General features: G+C 43.7%; 1 protein-coding gene and 2 long non-coding RNA genes across 4 annotated transcripts in view; 1 reads left to right on the top strand and 2 right to left on the bottom strand.

Moving 5' to 3' along the window:
* Positions 1-16,199, top strand: part of stab1 (stabilin 1) — an 82,382-nt gene that overhangs the window by 52,504 nt on the left and 13,679 nt on the right. The window contains exons 52-59 of one of the 2 annotated variants that reach the window (XM_049471631.1): positions 1,452-1,538; positions 3,689-3,835; positions 3,940-3,996; positions 6,323-6,512; positions 7,055-7,204; positions 14,762-14,866; positions 14,964-15,071; positions 15,998-16,191. In XM_049471631.1, coding sequence (XP_049327588.1) covers positions 1,452-1,538; positions 3,689-3,835; positions 3,940-3,996; positions 6,323-6,512; positions 7,055-7,204; positions 14,762-14,866; positions 14,964-15,071; positions 15,998-16,191 — 1,038 coding nt within the window. The remainder of the gene's footprint in view (positions 1-1,451; positions 1,539-3,688; positions 3,836-3,939; positions 3,997-6,322; positions 6,513-7,054; positions 7,205-14,761; positions 14,867-14,963; positions 15,072-15,997; positions 16,192-16,199) is intronic. The other variant, XM_049471632.1, reaches the window with a different exon arrangement.
* LOC125787413 (uncharacterized) lies at positions 4,224-5,483 on the bottom strand. Its single transcript, XR_007429284.1, has 2 exons — positions 4,952-5,483; positions 4,224-4,854 (listed from the first exon to the last, which is right to left on the bottom strand). It is a non-coding gene; the product is annotated as an uncharacterized LOC125787413 (long non-coding RNA).
* LOC125787412 (uncharacterized) lies at positions 9,445-13,757 on the bottom strand. Its single transcript, XR_007429283.1, has 3 exons — positions 13,367-13,757; positions 10,076-10,304; positions 9,445-9,539 (listed from the first exon to the last, which is right to left on the bottom strand). It is a non-coding gene; the product is annotated as an uncharacterized LOC125787412 (long non-coding RNA).

Raw genomic sequence — 16,199 nt, 5'->3', positions numbered from 1 at the left:
TCAGCCACACCAGATGACAGAGAGGATGTGCTATTTATCTGTTGAATTTTATCCCGAATGTTCCATCCAATCAGTCTTGCTGCATTTGGTTGATTCTGAATAGAAAGTAAATCCCTGTACATTTAGAATTTACTTCTTCTGTCTCTGTCTCTTTTGTCACATCTTCAGTAAACACTAGTGACTCAGTGCCACTGGAAGTTATGCACGCAGATACAACCACCATGTTTTACATAGGATGTGGTGAGATTTTGTGTCAAGCTGTTGCAACCTTCTCTGTACTTTCTCCCTCCTTTAATTCCGGTACAGGTTGACCTTATTTTCACCTCACTAAAGAATGCTGTTCCAGACCTAGGCTGGTTTATTCAGATGTTTCAGATGAAAAGTCTAATCTGACTTTTCTAGTAATGATTTGATCCTTGTGGTGAACTAACTCCTCTGTATTTGCTCTCATAAAGTCCTCTCTTTATGATAGACTGATATACTGATATCTTCACTTGGGTGGATGTTGTGAAGGGTATGTTTTTCTTTACCAGGGAAAGGATTCCATCACTGTTGTCTTCCGTAGCCGTCCAGGTCTTCTTGAGTTTCCCGAGCTCGCCACTGTGCTCTTTGTCTCAGAATGCACCAAACTGTTGATTTAGCCACTTTTAACATTTCTGCTATCTTTCTGATAGGTTTCTTCTATTTTTCAGGCTAGTGATGGTCTGTTTCACATGTTGTGGGTTAACAGCAACAGCTTCCAAATGAAAATGCTACACCTGGAATCATCTTCAGACCTTTTACCTGTTTAACTGATGATGGATTAATAAGAGAATAGGCCATACAATCCCTAAAATAGCTTTTGAGATGATTTGTCCAGTTACTTTTCAGCCCCTGAAATGAGGAAGCTTTGTAGAAAAATTGTTGTAATTTCTAAACACGTCATATGATATTTTTGTTTAGCCCCTGGAATTAAACCTGAATGTCTAGACTTTTGTTACATCCCATTTATTTAATTACAAATCCAGTGTGGTATCATGCAGAGCCTAAATCATGAAAATTGTGTCACTGTCTAAATATTTATAGACCTAACTGTATTTGAGTTTTTTAGAACTCTACAACAACAGTGTGATAATTTAGTATTCACCTATAAAATGATTGCATAATATATAAACAATATCAGCAATACATAATAAAATAATTTAAAAAATAATGAGAGGAAGTACATAAATATGAAAAAAGAGTAAAAGTGAACAATACATACAAAGTTAGTCATACATGCAGGATGTTATTTATATATTTTTTATAAAGGGTCAGAAAGACAAATGTTTATTTTACAAATGTTGGTGATTTACTGACAAATGTATATATTTTAGGCTTTAAAGAGTTAAAGATCAAATTGTGTGGAACACAAATTTTAATTGGATGCTTCTTCCTAACCTCATCTAATTTTTTTTTTTTTTTTTTTACAGACAGTTGCTTCTGCACTGACAGTCGAGCATTCTGTCCGAACGATGTACGGAGCACATCTGACCTTCAGCTGTGACAAAGATTTAATTGTGAGTATTAAAAAATAATAATTTTACTAATATAGACCACTGGGATTTTTTTTTTAAGTTTTGTCCACACAAGAAGGATACACATATGTGAGGCCAAAAAGAGCATTGTGGATTGATTTATTTTTCCAGTACTACTTGAGTGTTGAATGAGTGTTTTTACTGAACACATGAGCCTTCTTCAACAGAAGAACTTGCAGGATCTGAATCCATTACGGTGAAGTGTGTTAATAATGATTTTGTTGGTGACTGTGCTCCCACCTCCCTTGAGATCATTAACAAGCTCCACCCTCTCCTTCCTCAGACTCATCCTTAGTCCATGAGGAGAGATCTTGCACTAAGCTCTATCTTGATTCTTTTTAAACAAACAGTGATTGTTTCTCAGTGGTGGTATTTCTCACAAAGCTTGTGATTGATGATCTTGTAGCCCGTTCCAAGCCTTATGTCATGCCTGGTGCCAAAGGCTCTTCTGTTTCTTCCACAGTCAGCTTTACCTGTGATCTTCAGCCTCCGGATTACATGTTATGCCACATTATTCACAATGTCACATTACACAAACATAAATACATTTCATGTGAAAGACCAACACAAAGTGGTATACAATTGTGAAGTAGAGCGAAAATTATGCAGGATTCAAAATATTTACAGTAAGAGTAAACAGCATCATGAAGTCCAAAGAAAACACCAGACAGGTCAGGAATAAGGTTGTGGCGAAGTTTAAAGCAGGCTTAGGCTATAAAAAGATTTCCCAAGCTTTAAACCTCTCACGGAGCACTGTTCAATCCATTATCCAGAAATGGAAAGAGAATGGCACAACTACCAAGACAAGGCTGTTCACTTAAACTCACAGGCCGAACAAGAAGAGCACTGATCAGAGATGCAGCCAAGAGACCCATGGTGACTCTAGATGAAATGCAGAGATCACAGCTCAGGTGGGGGAATCTGTCCATAGGACCACTATTAGTCGTGCAATGCACAAATGTGGTCTTTATGGAGGAGTGGCAAGAAGAAAGCAATTGTTAAAAGAAAACCATAAAAAGCCATAGGTAAAATGTGGAACAAGGTGCTTTGGTCAGATAAGACCAAAATTGAACTTTTTGGCCAAAATGCCAAACGCTATGTGTGGCGGAGAATTAACAATGCACTCTGAACACACCATCCCCACTGTCAAACATGGTGGTGGCAGCATCATGCTCTAGGGCTACTTCTCTTCAGGAGGGACAAGGAAGTTGGTCAGAGTTGATGGGAAGATGAATGAAGCCAAATACAGGGCAATCTTAGAAAAAAAGCTGTTGGAGTCTGCAAAATATGTGAGACTGGGGCGGAGGTTCACCTTCCAGCAGGACAATGACCCTAAATATAAAGCCAGGGCTACAGTGGAATGGTTTAAAACAGTTCATATTTATGTGTTAGAATGGCCCAGTCAAAGTCCAGACCTAGATCCAATCAAGAATCACTAGATGTACAAAGCTGGTGGAGACCATAAAGACTTGCATCTGTGATTGAAGTCAAAGGTGGTTCCACAAATTAAAAATATTTTGTTTTCTTGACTCTGATTTTTGCCTTGCCTTCATTGCTGCTCTATCATGTGTTTTCTTTCTGGCTATTGTTCACTGCTAGTGACCTGGTTCGTTTTGGCTATCCTTTGTCTTGTGGTTTTATTTGATAAAAGTTTAATAAAATTAATTTGCATCTGTGAGAGTTCTGCCTTACTATGATGCCTTGTGCAGATCACATTTTTTTCTCTACCATTTTGACAGCTATTTTGTCTTGCCCATGGTTTTTGAGAGGTTTGAATGGAAGACAGGTGTCTTTTATACTCATAGCAAGGTCATATTTGGGGGACGGGACTAATTTGTGTGCTTCCTGTTTTCAGGGGATAATATACTTATTTGCCTTAGTCAAATTAAAATGATTTAATGTTTTTATTTTGGTTGATATAATCTTTTTTCTTTCTTTCCCTGCTGTATATTTGTTCTAATTCACACAGTAACAAATACATCTGTTAAAATGCAAGCCTTGGTATGTTTCTGTTAACACATTTAAAACAGATTGTGTTTTTTATTTGTGTATGTGTGTTTAGAAATAGTTTTCGAAACTTTCAGATTGTGATTTCTTCCTCAATGTGTTTACTGATGTTCTTCTTTAATTAGGGTAATATTCTAATCAACGGAAATGATGCTAAAATCATAGATCGGCACCTGCTCTTCAGCTCAGGGATTGCTCATGGGATCGACAAGGTTCTCGAGCCTCCGAATATAGGAGCGCACTGTGATGACTTTGTCAGCACTGAGATAAAAGTAAGATCACACCAGTAAAACAGAACAAATTAAAATCCCTTTTTTTTTTAATCGTGTATAGAAAATCTAATTAGTACAATCATTTCATTGTTTGCTTCTCTCAGGGTCGCTGTGGGAGTTGTTACTTACCACCAGCTTGTTCTTATGGCTCGGAGGACACAGTAAGTACACAGAAGATACAGTATTTAAGTAAAAGTTTCTCTTTATTCGTAACTCGTGTGTTTAAAACTAAAACCAAAAAGGCTGAATACCAAGTACTAAACACAATGTTACACAGGTTTTTACCTATTGTATATGTAACAGGATGTAAATCACTTGGCCTTAGCTATAGAAGTAACCCAGCAAAGTACACTGCTACAGTAAAATGATTCACTTCTGAGCAAAGAGACAAGTTTCCAAAACAATTAATTTATTTTCCACACAAGATAGAAATCTCATTCACATTTATTTTTACTTTAAAACATTGGTACCAAATCAAGAATATAGTTATTAAATTAAAACACAGGGCCCTTTGGGCGACTGAACACCACTGCATAAATCCACACATCCAAGGGGCCTGGAGATAAACAGGTAGACAAGAGGAGAAAGGGAAATTTAACACCCAAAAATCTGATTAGTTACACGTTTTTATAAATAAATATACATTTATAAATAATATAAGTGTTATGATGGCAGTGACTTAATACAGCCCATAAAATCTCTAGTTTAATCAACTGATCGAAACCATTATACAAAATAATATTAATCAACTGAAGCAAATAAAACAAAGAAACAAACAAACCAATATACTAAAAATAAACCAAAACGATCTCAAAACAAATAAAAAACAAACAAACAAAATAGTTACAAAACAGCAGCTAGCTAGAGGTCAGTCCTACAAAAAGAATGAAATTGAAAACTGTTAAGAGACTTACATCACTTACAATATCTTGAACAAAAAAAAGAACTTGTTTTTAACTTAAAACCCGAATGGCTGGGCCTACCGTACATAAAATCAAGGCAATAGTCAGGAACTGAACCTAATAAAACAAAGTCATTAAACACAAAAGATAAGAAATACTAACAAAGGACTAACACCTCTAGCTTTTAACCAAGTATTTAAACAGTAATCATTACCTTCAAAGCATGAACAGCACTGGCTTCAACCAGGAGCTTCCAGCAGCAGCTAGAGGGGCAAATCAAAATGGAGAGGAAGGGTGCATGTGTTGTCTGCTTTAAGGAGGCCAAAGGGGCTAATTTACAGGGCCTAAACCAATCAGAGCATGGAAGAAACCATTTTGCTAATTAGCCACTACATGAAGGGGGGAAAACAGCAACAATAAGCCTAACCAGGAAGAGACAAAATGGCCACTCCAGGAAGTGGAATACAGCAAAACGCAAAATAAAGGTCCATGCCATCACATATAAATAAAATAGTCAAAATGTATTTTAGTTTAGTTTTTTTTCTACAATTTTTTTTTCTACAAAATATTTACTCAATACTGAACAGTTTAATATCCCAGCAGACACCAAAAAAGCACAATGCATTTACCCCAGCAGTGCTATTCTAATCATAGATTTTCCTCACAGTGCTATTCTAATCATATGTTTACTTTAGCAGTGCTATTCTAATCAGAGATTATCCTCAGCAGTGAAGATCTTACTAAAGATTTACCTCAGTAGTGCCATTCTAATAATAAATGTACTTCAGAAGTGCTATCTTAATAATAAATTTACTTCAGCAGTGCTATTGTTATCATAGATTGACCTCAGAGGTGCCAATCTAATAATAAATTTACCTTAGTAGTGCTATTGTAATCATAACCATCACTTCTTATTCTAATAAATTAACTTCAACAGTGCTGTTATAATCATAGAATTACTTCAGTAGTGCTATTCTTATCATGAATTCCCTCAGCAGTGCTATTCTAATTATAAATTTACCTCAGCAGTGGTATTCTAATCATAGATTTATTTCAGTAGTGCTATTCTAATCATAGATTTACTTTAGCGGTGCTATTCTAATTATAAATTTACCTCAGCAGTACTATTCTAATTATAAATTTACATCAGCAGTGCTGTTACAATAATAGATTTAATTAATATAACTAAATATTTACTTCGGCAGTACTATTCTAATCATATATATTTCAGCTGTGCTATTCTAATCATACATTTACATCAGCAGTGATATTCTAATCTTAACTTTACCTTGGCAGTGCTATTCTAATAATACATTTACCTCAGTAGTGCTACACTAATCATTGATTTGCTTCAGCAGTGCTGTTATAATCATAGATTTATTTCATTAGTGTGTGTAATGCTTATCATAAATTTACTCCAGCAGTGCTATTCTAATCATAGACTTACTTTAGCAGTGCTATTCTAATCACAGATTTACTTTAGTAGTGCTATTCTAATCATACATGTAACTCAACAGCGCTATTCTAATCATAGATGTACTTCAGCAGTGCTAACTAAATGTACTAATTTCTTTCCAATCTTAAGAACAAAACCAGCTTCTGCAGATTGCCCTGGCGCTATGGCCATAGACGTTACTCTGTTTTTGATGACATGGCTGGCTATAGTAGCAACCCTTTCCACTACCGGCCGTATCACGGGGGCTGCAGTCGAGTGTGCAATACAAAGACATGGCGCTCCAAGTGCTGCAAGAACCACTACGGCAGAGACTGTCAAGGTGAGACTAATAACCTGCTTTCTCTTTTGCATATCGCTACCGTCACAAAAAATCTACAAATATAATAACTTTACAGGACAAGCATAACACATAACACAGTCTTTTGGAGCAGTTTTATTGTTCTATTCATCATAAAATTAGGCTGCAGCAAATATTGCTCAGATCTGTTGAGATAATTGTTTACAATATTTGGACATCACAACCATCAGTAAGCGTCCAGGCTCAGCGTCAGTAATAACCCATAGTGCTCTTCTTGGACCCCTTCACTTCTGTCGTTCTGAATATGATGAGGTGTTTTTTTTTTTGTTGCGTTGTCACTGAAGTAAAAGACAAACTGAAATCCTGTTAAAGCACCAAAGAGTCCAGATTAAGACATATCTGTACAAATCTGGATAGAATCTATACGTGCCTGATTTGAGCTGGCAGTCCAAACAATAGATAAAGAATCTGTGGATGTACAGGTTGTTATGTGACAAAGATACCAAAGGCATTAAGATTATGTAACAGTTATTGATATGTGTGCCTGTTTCCTCCTGTTTCAGTGTGTCCAGGTGGGTTGGAGGCACCATGTGGAGAACATGGGGACTGTGATGATGGGCGATTTGGGAAAGGCACATGCAATTGTCACACTGGGTTTAATGGGACAGCATGTGAGTTGTGTCTGATGAACCACTACGGGCCTAACTGCACAGGTAATTATAGCTTTAAACTTATCGTCACCCGCTTCATCCAACTCAAGAGCACATAGCACATGATTCTGAAAGAAATGCAGAAGTTTGCAATCAGTTTTAGCCTAAAATAACACCAACAGTTAAATTACAGGTCTCTGTACTACATATTTTACTGGTACGATCTACTCTCATTTCATGTACTACCTATGAAATGTTCACTAAATCTATAGAGCCATTTTAATTAATCATATGACCAGGACCCCATATCAATGATGTAATTTAGACTAGTCATATGTTACCATTGAAACAAAGGCATGTACTAGTTCTCTTCATGGATCATGGGTGTGTGTTTTGGCCGTAACGGGAAATTTCACAAGCCATTCCCTTTAAAAGGCAGTTGCATACATTAATCTCTTAACAGTGCAACGCTTTATGTGTCTCAGCAGAGGAAACCCAACACCATCCAACCTAACCCAGCATCTCACCACCCAACCCTAACCCAGCATCTCACCACCCAACCTAACCCAGCATCACACCACCCAACCCTAACCCAGCATCTCACCACCCAACCTAACCCAGCATGTCACCACCCAACCCTAACCCAGCATCTCACCACCCAACCGAACCCAGCATCTCACCACCCAACCCTAACCCTGCATCTCACCACCCAACCTAACCCAGCATCACACCACCCAACCCTAACCCAGCATCTCACCACCCAACCTAACCCAGCATGTCACCACCCAACCCTAACCCAGCATCTCACCACCCAACCTTACTCAGCATCTCACTACCCAACCTAACCCAGCATCTCACCACTCAACCCTAACCCAGCATCACACCACCCAACCTTACTCAGCATCTCACCACCCAACCTAACCCAGCATGTCACCACCCAACCCTAACCCAGCATCTCACCACCCAACCGAACCCAGCATCTCACCACCCAACCCTAACCCAGCATCTCACCACCCAACCTAACCCAGCATCACACCACCCAACCTTAACCCAGCATCTCACCACCCAACCTAACCCAGCATGTCACCACCCAACCCTAACCCAGCATCTCACCACCCAACCTTACTCAGCATCTCACTACCCAACCTAACCCAGCATCTCACCACTCAACCCTAACCCAGCAACACACCACCCAACCTTACTCAGCATCTCACCATCCAACCTAACCCAGCATGTCACCACCCAACCTTAACCCAGCATCTCACCACGCAACCGAACCCAGCATCTCACCACCGAACCCTAACCCAGCATCTCACCACCCAACCTAACCCAGCATCTCACCACTCAACCCTAACCCAGCATCTCACCACCCAACCCTAACCCAGCATCTCACCACCCAACCCTAACCCAGCATCTCACCACCCAACCCTAACCCAGCATCTCACCACCCAACCCTAACCCAGCATCACACCACCCAACCCTTACCCAGCATTTCACCATCCATCCTAACCCAGCCTAACAGCACCCAACCCTAACCCAGCCTAACAGCACCCAACCCTAACCCAGCATCACACCCCCCAACATAACCCAGCATCTCACCACCCAACCCTAACTCATCATTACACCACCCAACCTAACCCAGCATCACACCACCCAACCTAACCCAACATCTCACCACACAACCCTAACCCAGCATCTTACCAACCAAACCTAACCCAGCATCTCACCACCCAACCCTAACCCAGCATCTCACAACCCAACCCTAACCCAGCATCACACCACGCAACCTAACCCAGCATCACACCACCCAACCTAACCCAGCATCACACCACCCAATCCTAACCCAGCATCACACCACCCAACCTTACTCAGCATCTCACCACCCAACCTAACCCAGCATCTCACCACCCAACCCTAACCCAGCATCTCACCACCCAACCCTAACCCAGCATCTCACCACCCAACCTAACCCAGCATCTCACCACTCAACCCTAACCCAGCAACACACCACCCAACCTTACTCAGCATCTCACCACCCAACCTAACCCAGCATGTCACCACCCAACCCTAACCCAGCATCTCACCACCCAACCGAACCCAGCATCTCACCACCCAACCTAACCCAGCATGTCACCACCCAACCCTAACCCAGCATCATACCACCCAACCTAACCCAGCATCTCACCACCCAACCCTTACCCAGCATCACACCTCCCAACCTAACCCAGCATCACACCACCCAACCTAACCCAGCATCTCACCACCCAACCCTTACCCAGCATCACACCACCCAACCTAACATAGCATCTCACCACCCAACCCTTACCCAGCATCACACCACCCAACCTAACCCAGCATCACACCACCCAATCCTAACCCAGCATCACACCACCCAACCCTAACGCAGCATCACACCACCCAACCTAACCCAGCATCTCACCACCCAACCCTAACCCAGCATCTCACTACCCAACCTAACCCAGCATCACACCACCCAACCCTAACTCAGCATCACACCTCCCAACCTAACCCAGCATCTCACCACCCAACCCTAACCCAGCATCTCACCACCCAACCCTAACCCAGCATCTCACCACCCAACCCTAACCCAGCTTCTCACCACCTAACCTAACCCAGCATCTTACCACCTAACCTAACCCAGCATCTCACCACCCAACCTAACCCAGCATCTCACCACCCAACCTAACACAGCATCTCACCACTCAACCCTAACCCAGCATCTCACCACCCAACCCTAACCCAGCATCACACCACCCATCCTAACCCAGCATCACACCACCCAACCTAACCCAACATCTCACCACACAACCCTAACCCAGCATCTTACCAACCAAACCTAACCCAGCATCTCACCACCCAACCCTAACCCAGCATCTCACAACCCAACCCTAACCCAGCATCACACCACGCAACCTAACCCAGCATCACACCACCCAACCTAACCCAGCATCACACCACCCAATCCTAACCCAGCATCACACCACCCAACCTAACCCAGCATCACACCCCCAATCCTAACCCAGCATCACACCACCCAACCTAACCCAGGATCACAACACCCAACCTTAACCCACCATCACAACCCCCAACCTTAACCCACCATCACACCACCCAACCCTAACCCACCATCACATAACCCAACCTAACCCAGCATCACACCACCCAATCCTAACCCAGCATCACACCACCTAATCCTAACCCAGCATCACACCCCTATCCTAATCCAGGATCACACCACCCAACCTAACCCAGCATCACACCACCCAAACCTAACCCACCATCACACCACCCAATCCTAACCCACCATCACACTACCCAACCTAAACCAGCATCATACCACCTAATCCTAACCCATCATCTCACAACCCATCCTAACCCAGCATCTCACCACCCAACCCTAACCCAGCATCTCACCACTCACCCCTAACCTAACCCAGCATCACACCACCCAACCTAACCCAGGATCACAACACCCAACCCTAACCCACCATCACACCTTCCAACCCTAACCCACCATCACACCACCCATTCTAACCCAGCATCTCACCACCCAACCCTAACCCAGCATCTCACCACCCATCCTAACCCAGCATCTCACCACCCAATCCTAACCCAGCATCACACCACCCAACCTAACCCAGGATCACAACACCCAACCCTAACCCACCATCACACCTTCCAACCCTAACCCACCATCACAACTTCCAACCCTAACCCACCATCACACCACCCATTCTAACCCAGCATCTCACCACCCAACCCTAACCCAGCATCACACCACCCAACCTAACCCAGGATCACAACACCCAACCCTAACCCACCATCACACCACCCAACCCTAACCCACCATCACACCACCCAACCCTAAATTAGCATCTTACCACACAGCATCACACCACCCAACCTAACCCAGCATCACACCACCCATCCTAACCCAGCATCACACCACCCAACCTAACCCAACATCTCACCACACAACCCTAACCCAGCATCTTACCAACCAAACCTAACCCAGCATCTCACCACCCAACCCTAACCCAGCATCTCACCACCCAACCCTAACCCAGCATCTCACCACCCAACCCTAACCCAGCATCACACCACCCAACCCTAACCCAGCATCACACCACCCAACCTAACCCAGCATCTCACCACCCAACCCTAACCCAGCATCTCACCACCCAACCTAACCCAGCATCTCACCACCCAACCTAACCCAGCATCTCACCACCCAACCTAACCCAGCATCTCACCACCCAACCCTAACCCAGCATCTCACCACCCAACCCTAACCCAGCATCTCACCACCCAACCTAACCCAGCATCTCACCACCCAACCTAACACAGTATCTCACCTCTCAACCCTAACCCAGCATCTCACCACCCAACCCTAACCCAGCATCTCACCACCCAACCCTAACCCAGCATCTCACCACCCAACCCTAACCCATTATCACACCACCCAACCTAACCCAGCATCTCACCACCCAACCCTAACCCAGCATCTCACCACCCAACCTAACCCAGCATCTCACCACCCAACCCTAACCCAACATCTCACCACCCAACCCTAACCCAGCATCTCACCACCTAACCTAACCCAGCATCTTACCACCTAACCTAACCCAGCATCTCACCACCCAACCTAACCCAGCATCTCACCACCCAACCTAACACAGTATCTCACCTCTCAACCCTAACCCAGCATCTCACCACCCAACCCTAACCCAGCATCTCACCACCCAACCCTAACCCAGCATCTCACCACCCAACCTAACCCAGCATCTCACCACCCAACCTAACACAGTATCTCACCTCTCAACCCTAACCCAGCATCTCACCACCCAACCCTAACCCAGCATCTCACCACCCAACCCTAACCCAGCATCTCACCACCCAACCCTAACCCAGCATTTTACCATCCATCCTAACCCAGCATCACACCACCCACCCTAACCCAGCCTAACAGCACCCAACCCTAACCCAGCCTAACAGCACCCAACCCTAACCCAGCATCACACCCCCCAACATAACCCAGCATCTCACCACCCAACCCTAACCCAGCATCACACCACCCATCCTAACCCAGCATCACACCACCCAACCTAACCCAACATCTCACCACACAACCCTAACCAGCATCTTACCAACCAAACCTAACCCAGCATCTCACCACCCAACCCTAACCCAGCATCTCACCACCCAACCCTAACCCAGCATCTCACCACCCAACCCTAACCCAGCATCACACCACCCAACCCTAACCCAGCATTTTACCATCCATCCTAACCCAGCATCACACCACCCACCCTAACCCAGCCTAACAGCACCCAACCCTAACCCAGCCTAACAGCACCCAACCCTAACCCAGCATCACACCCCCCAACATAACCCAGCATCTCACCACCCAACCCTAACTCATCATCACACCACCCAACCTAACCCAGCATCACACCACCCATCCTAACCCAGCATCACACCACCCATCCTAACCCAGCATCACACCACCCAACCCTAACCCAGCCTAACAGCACCCAACCCTAACCCAGCATCACACCCCCCAACATAACCCAGCATCTCACCACCCAACCCTAACTCATCATCACACCACCCAACCTAACCCAACATCTCACCACACAACCCTAACCCAGCATCTTACCAACCAAACCTAACCCAGCATCTCACCACCCAACCCTAACCCAGCATCTCACAACCCAACCCTAACCCAGCATCACACCACCCAACCTAACCCAGCATCACACCACCCATCCTAACCCAGCATCACACCACCCATCCTAACCCAGCATCACACCACCCAACCCTAACCCAGCCTAACAGCACCCAACCCTAACCCAGCATCACACCCCCCAACATAACCCAGCATCTCACCACCCAACCCTAACTCATCATCACACCACCCAACCTAACCCAACATCTCACCACACAACCCTAACCCAGCATCTTACCAACCAAACCTAACCCAGCATCACACCACCCAACCTATCCCAGCATCACACTACCCAACCTAACCCAGCATCACACCACCCAATCCTAACCCAGCATCACACCACCCAACCTAACCCAGCATCACACCCCCAATCCTAACCCAGCATCACACCACCCAACGTAACCCAGGATCACAACACCCAACCTTAACCCACCATCACACCACCCAACCCCTAACCCACCATCACATAACCCAACCTAACCCACTATCACACCACCCCACCTAACCCAGCATCACACCACCCAATCCTAACCCAGCATCACACCACCCAACCTAACCCAGCATCACACCCCAACCCTAACCCACCATCACACCACCCAATCCTAACCCACCATCACACTACCCAACCTAAACCAGCATCATACCACCTAATCCTAACCCATCATCTCACAACCCATCCTAACCCAGCATCTCACCACCCAACCCTAACCCAGCATCTCACCACTCACCCCTAACCTAACCCAGCATCACACCACCCAACCTAACCCAGGATCACAACACCCAACCCTAACCCAGCATCACACCACCCAACCTAACCCAGGATCACAACACCCAACCCTAACCCACCATCACACCTTCCAACCCTAACCCACCATCACACCACCCATTCTAACCCAGCATCTCACCACCCAACCCTGACCCAGCATATCACCACTCAACCCTAACCCAGCATCTCACCACCCAACCCTAACCCAGCATCTCACCACTCACCCCTAACCTAACCCAGCATCACACCACCCAACCTAACCCAGGATCACAACACCCAACCCTAACCCAGCATCACACCACCCAACCCTAACCCAGCATATGAATAGTGCGTTTGGTGACTTTCCATGACTACCTAACAGAATAGTTTTGGTTTTAGCTCAGACTGATTTATTATATTTTCACGTTCATTAATAGAACTGGATGGATTTGTGCCATTAGTGGGTTTTAGAAAAGAAGGAAATCTGAATCATCAGTATCATTCAGTTGAACTTCTGTAGTTTAACTAAAATTACAATATAATAAAAATAAAAATAAAATTATGTTTACAAAAACAATGCATGATATATTATTTATGAATATATTGTATAAAAAATAAAAAAAACTATTGTGACTGGCCCCGGGGTTAGTGGCGTGGCCACAGTGACCCGGTAGAAGGAAGCACAGAGATTCACAGACGTACGAGTTATGGCATGAGTTAATTTACAGGGGAGTAAATTAACTCATACCATACCCTTATTTGGTTGAAAGGCCCTCCACCACACCCAAAATAACTTAAACCATAAACGCGGCCCAATGGGGCTCTAGTCGCACAAGTCTCTACTTTGAGTCTTTGAAAGGTCCGTTTTTGCGTTTTTATACCTGTCCCCAGCTGGCTGATTCATCAGTCTGGATGCAGACCAGCTGGGACAGTTAGATCTGTGTGTTCCGGCGTGGGGCAAACCCACAGCTCTCCCGCCTAATCACACCACACTATGAATAATATTTTTTTTAAATCTTCTTTTAATTTTGATCTGATGTATTAGTGATTAAAACAGTAATTAGAACAGACTTGCCTGTAGACTTGCCTGTAAGAAATTATAATATGAATATATGTGTGCTTGCAGCCTGTAACTGTACTGCTAATGGCAAGTGTGATGAAGGTTTGGATGGCAACGGCAGCTGCTTCTGCCAGGAAGGCTGGACAGGAACATGGTGCGAGTCTAAAATAGGTAAATACAACAGCCGACTTCAAAAGTTCCCAATAATAATCTGTGTTTTAAAAGTTATTAATTAGCAGGCTAATTCTATCACAATGTAATTTAACAGAAGTAAAACCTGTCTGTTCTCCTGAGTGCAACTCCAATGCAGTGTGTCGGCCTGAGAACCAGTGTGAGTGCGTACCTCCATACGAAGGAAATGGCTTTAACTGCACTGGTGAGTTGCACAGGTGATCTTGAGTTTTGTAGAACATTATGTAACATATGATTAGTGACAGGAGGGCCCTTTGCGCAGTACTTAAATAGCACTTCTACTAGATTTGCATTGCATTGCTGCGAGCATTTGGTCGCATTTAGTGATAAATGCTTTCGTTAGTGAGGTCAGGATATTGAATGATTATCATCTTCATTATCCCCAATCCTTAACCCATCCTTTTTTACACCTTAAGGCTAGATTGCACCTGGTGATAGATTAGGTAGGTGCTAACAGGTTCATGTCTGTATATCTACTCCAGAGAGTCCTATTCTATTGGCAATACTTCTCCACAGGGATGATGTTGATGTTCTGCTTCTTCAGCTCATCCCCAGTGTTGAATGGAGCTCCATCATTCTGTTACTGCCGCTGTTTTGCAGCACATTCCTGCATAATTAATGTAAAGCTCATAAATAATTAATTACAATGGTAATTGTGTCATAATTACATTTACATACAATTTCCATATACCAGGGTTCTTGTTTTGATTTAACAAATTACAAAACCAAGTCAAATTCATCTAATTGTAAAATATCAGCTCCAAATTTTTTACAAGTTTTAGTTTTTTTTTTTTATTATTGGATATCTTTCAGCAAAAAAAGAGTTACCATAACAACTCCAGATCCATTTAGAACAGGTGCAGCTAAACATAAAAACAGTAAATAGAAACAATTATTAGAACTATTCATAATAATAGACTTCATAAGGAGAGATTTAGAAAAACACTTCTTTCTGTATACCTGTTGTTTGTATTTATTTTGATATTTGTATTTTAATAAATAAACACTGTATTGATGTATGTCAGAAATTTTCCCTTTTCAATTACATAAAAAGGTTTTATTGTTATTTGTTGCTGGTAGACATTAAGTGTCTGGTGTTTTCTGCTGTAGCACCTGATCTGTGCAGTGAATATAACGGAGGCTGTCATGCTGAGGCGAACTGTACACAGACGGGGGTCAGCGTCTCCTGCTCCTGTAAAGCAGGGTACACTGGAGATGGCAATCTCTGCTCCCCTATAAACCGCTGCGTAGAGGAAGTTAATGGTGGTTGTAGTGATTTTGCTGACTGCATTGTCACTGGACCTGTAAGTAC

Source organism: Astyanax mexicanus, chromosome 24 (genome assembly GCF_023375975.1).
Source record: "Astyanax mexicanus isolate ESR-SI-001 chromosome 24, AstMex3_surface, whole genome shotgun sequence".
Lineage (NCBI taxonomy): Eukaryota > Metazoa > Chordata > Actinopteri > Characiformes > Acestrorhamphidae > Astyanax > Astyanax mexicanus.
This window is presented reverse-complemented; position numbering and strand designations above follow the sequence as displayed.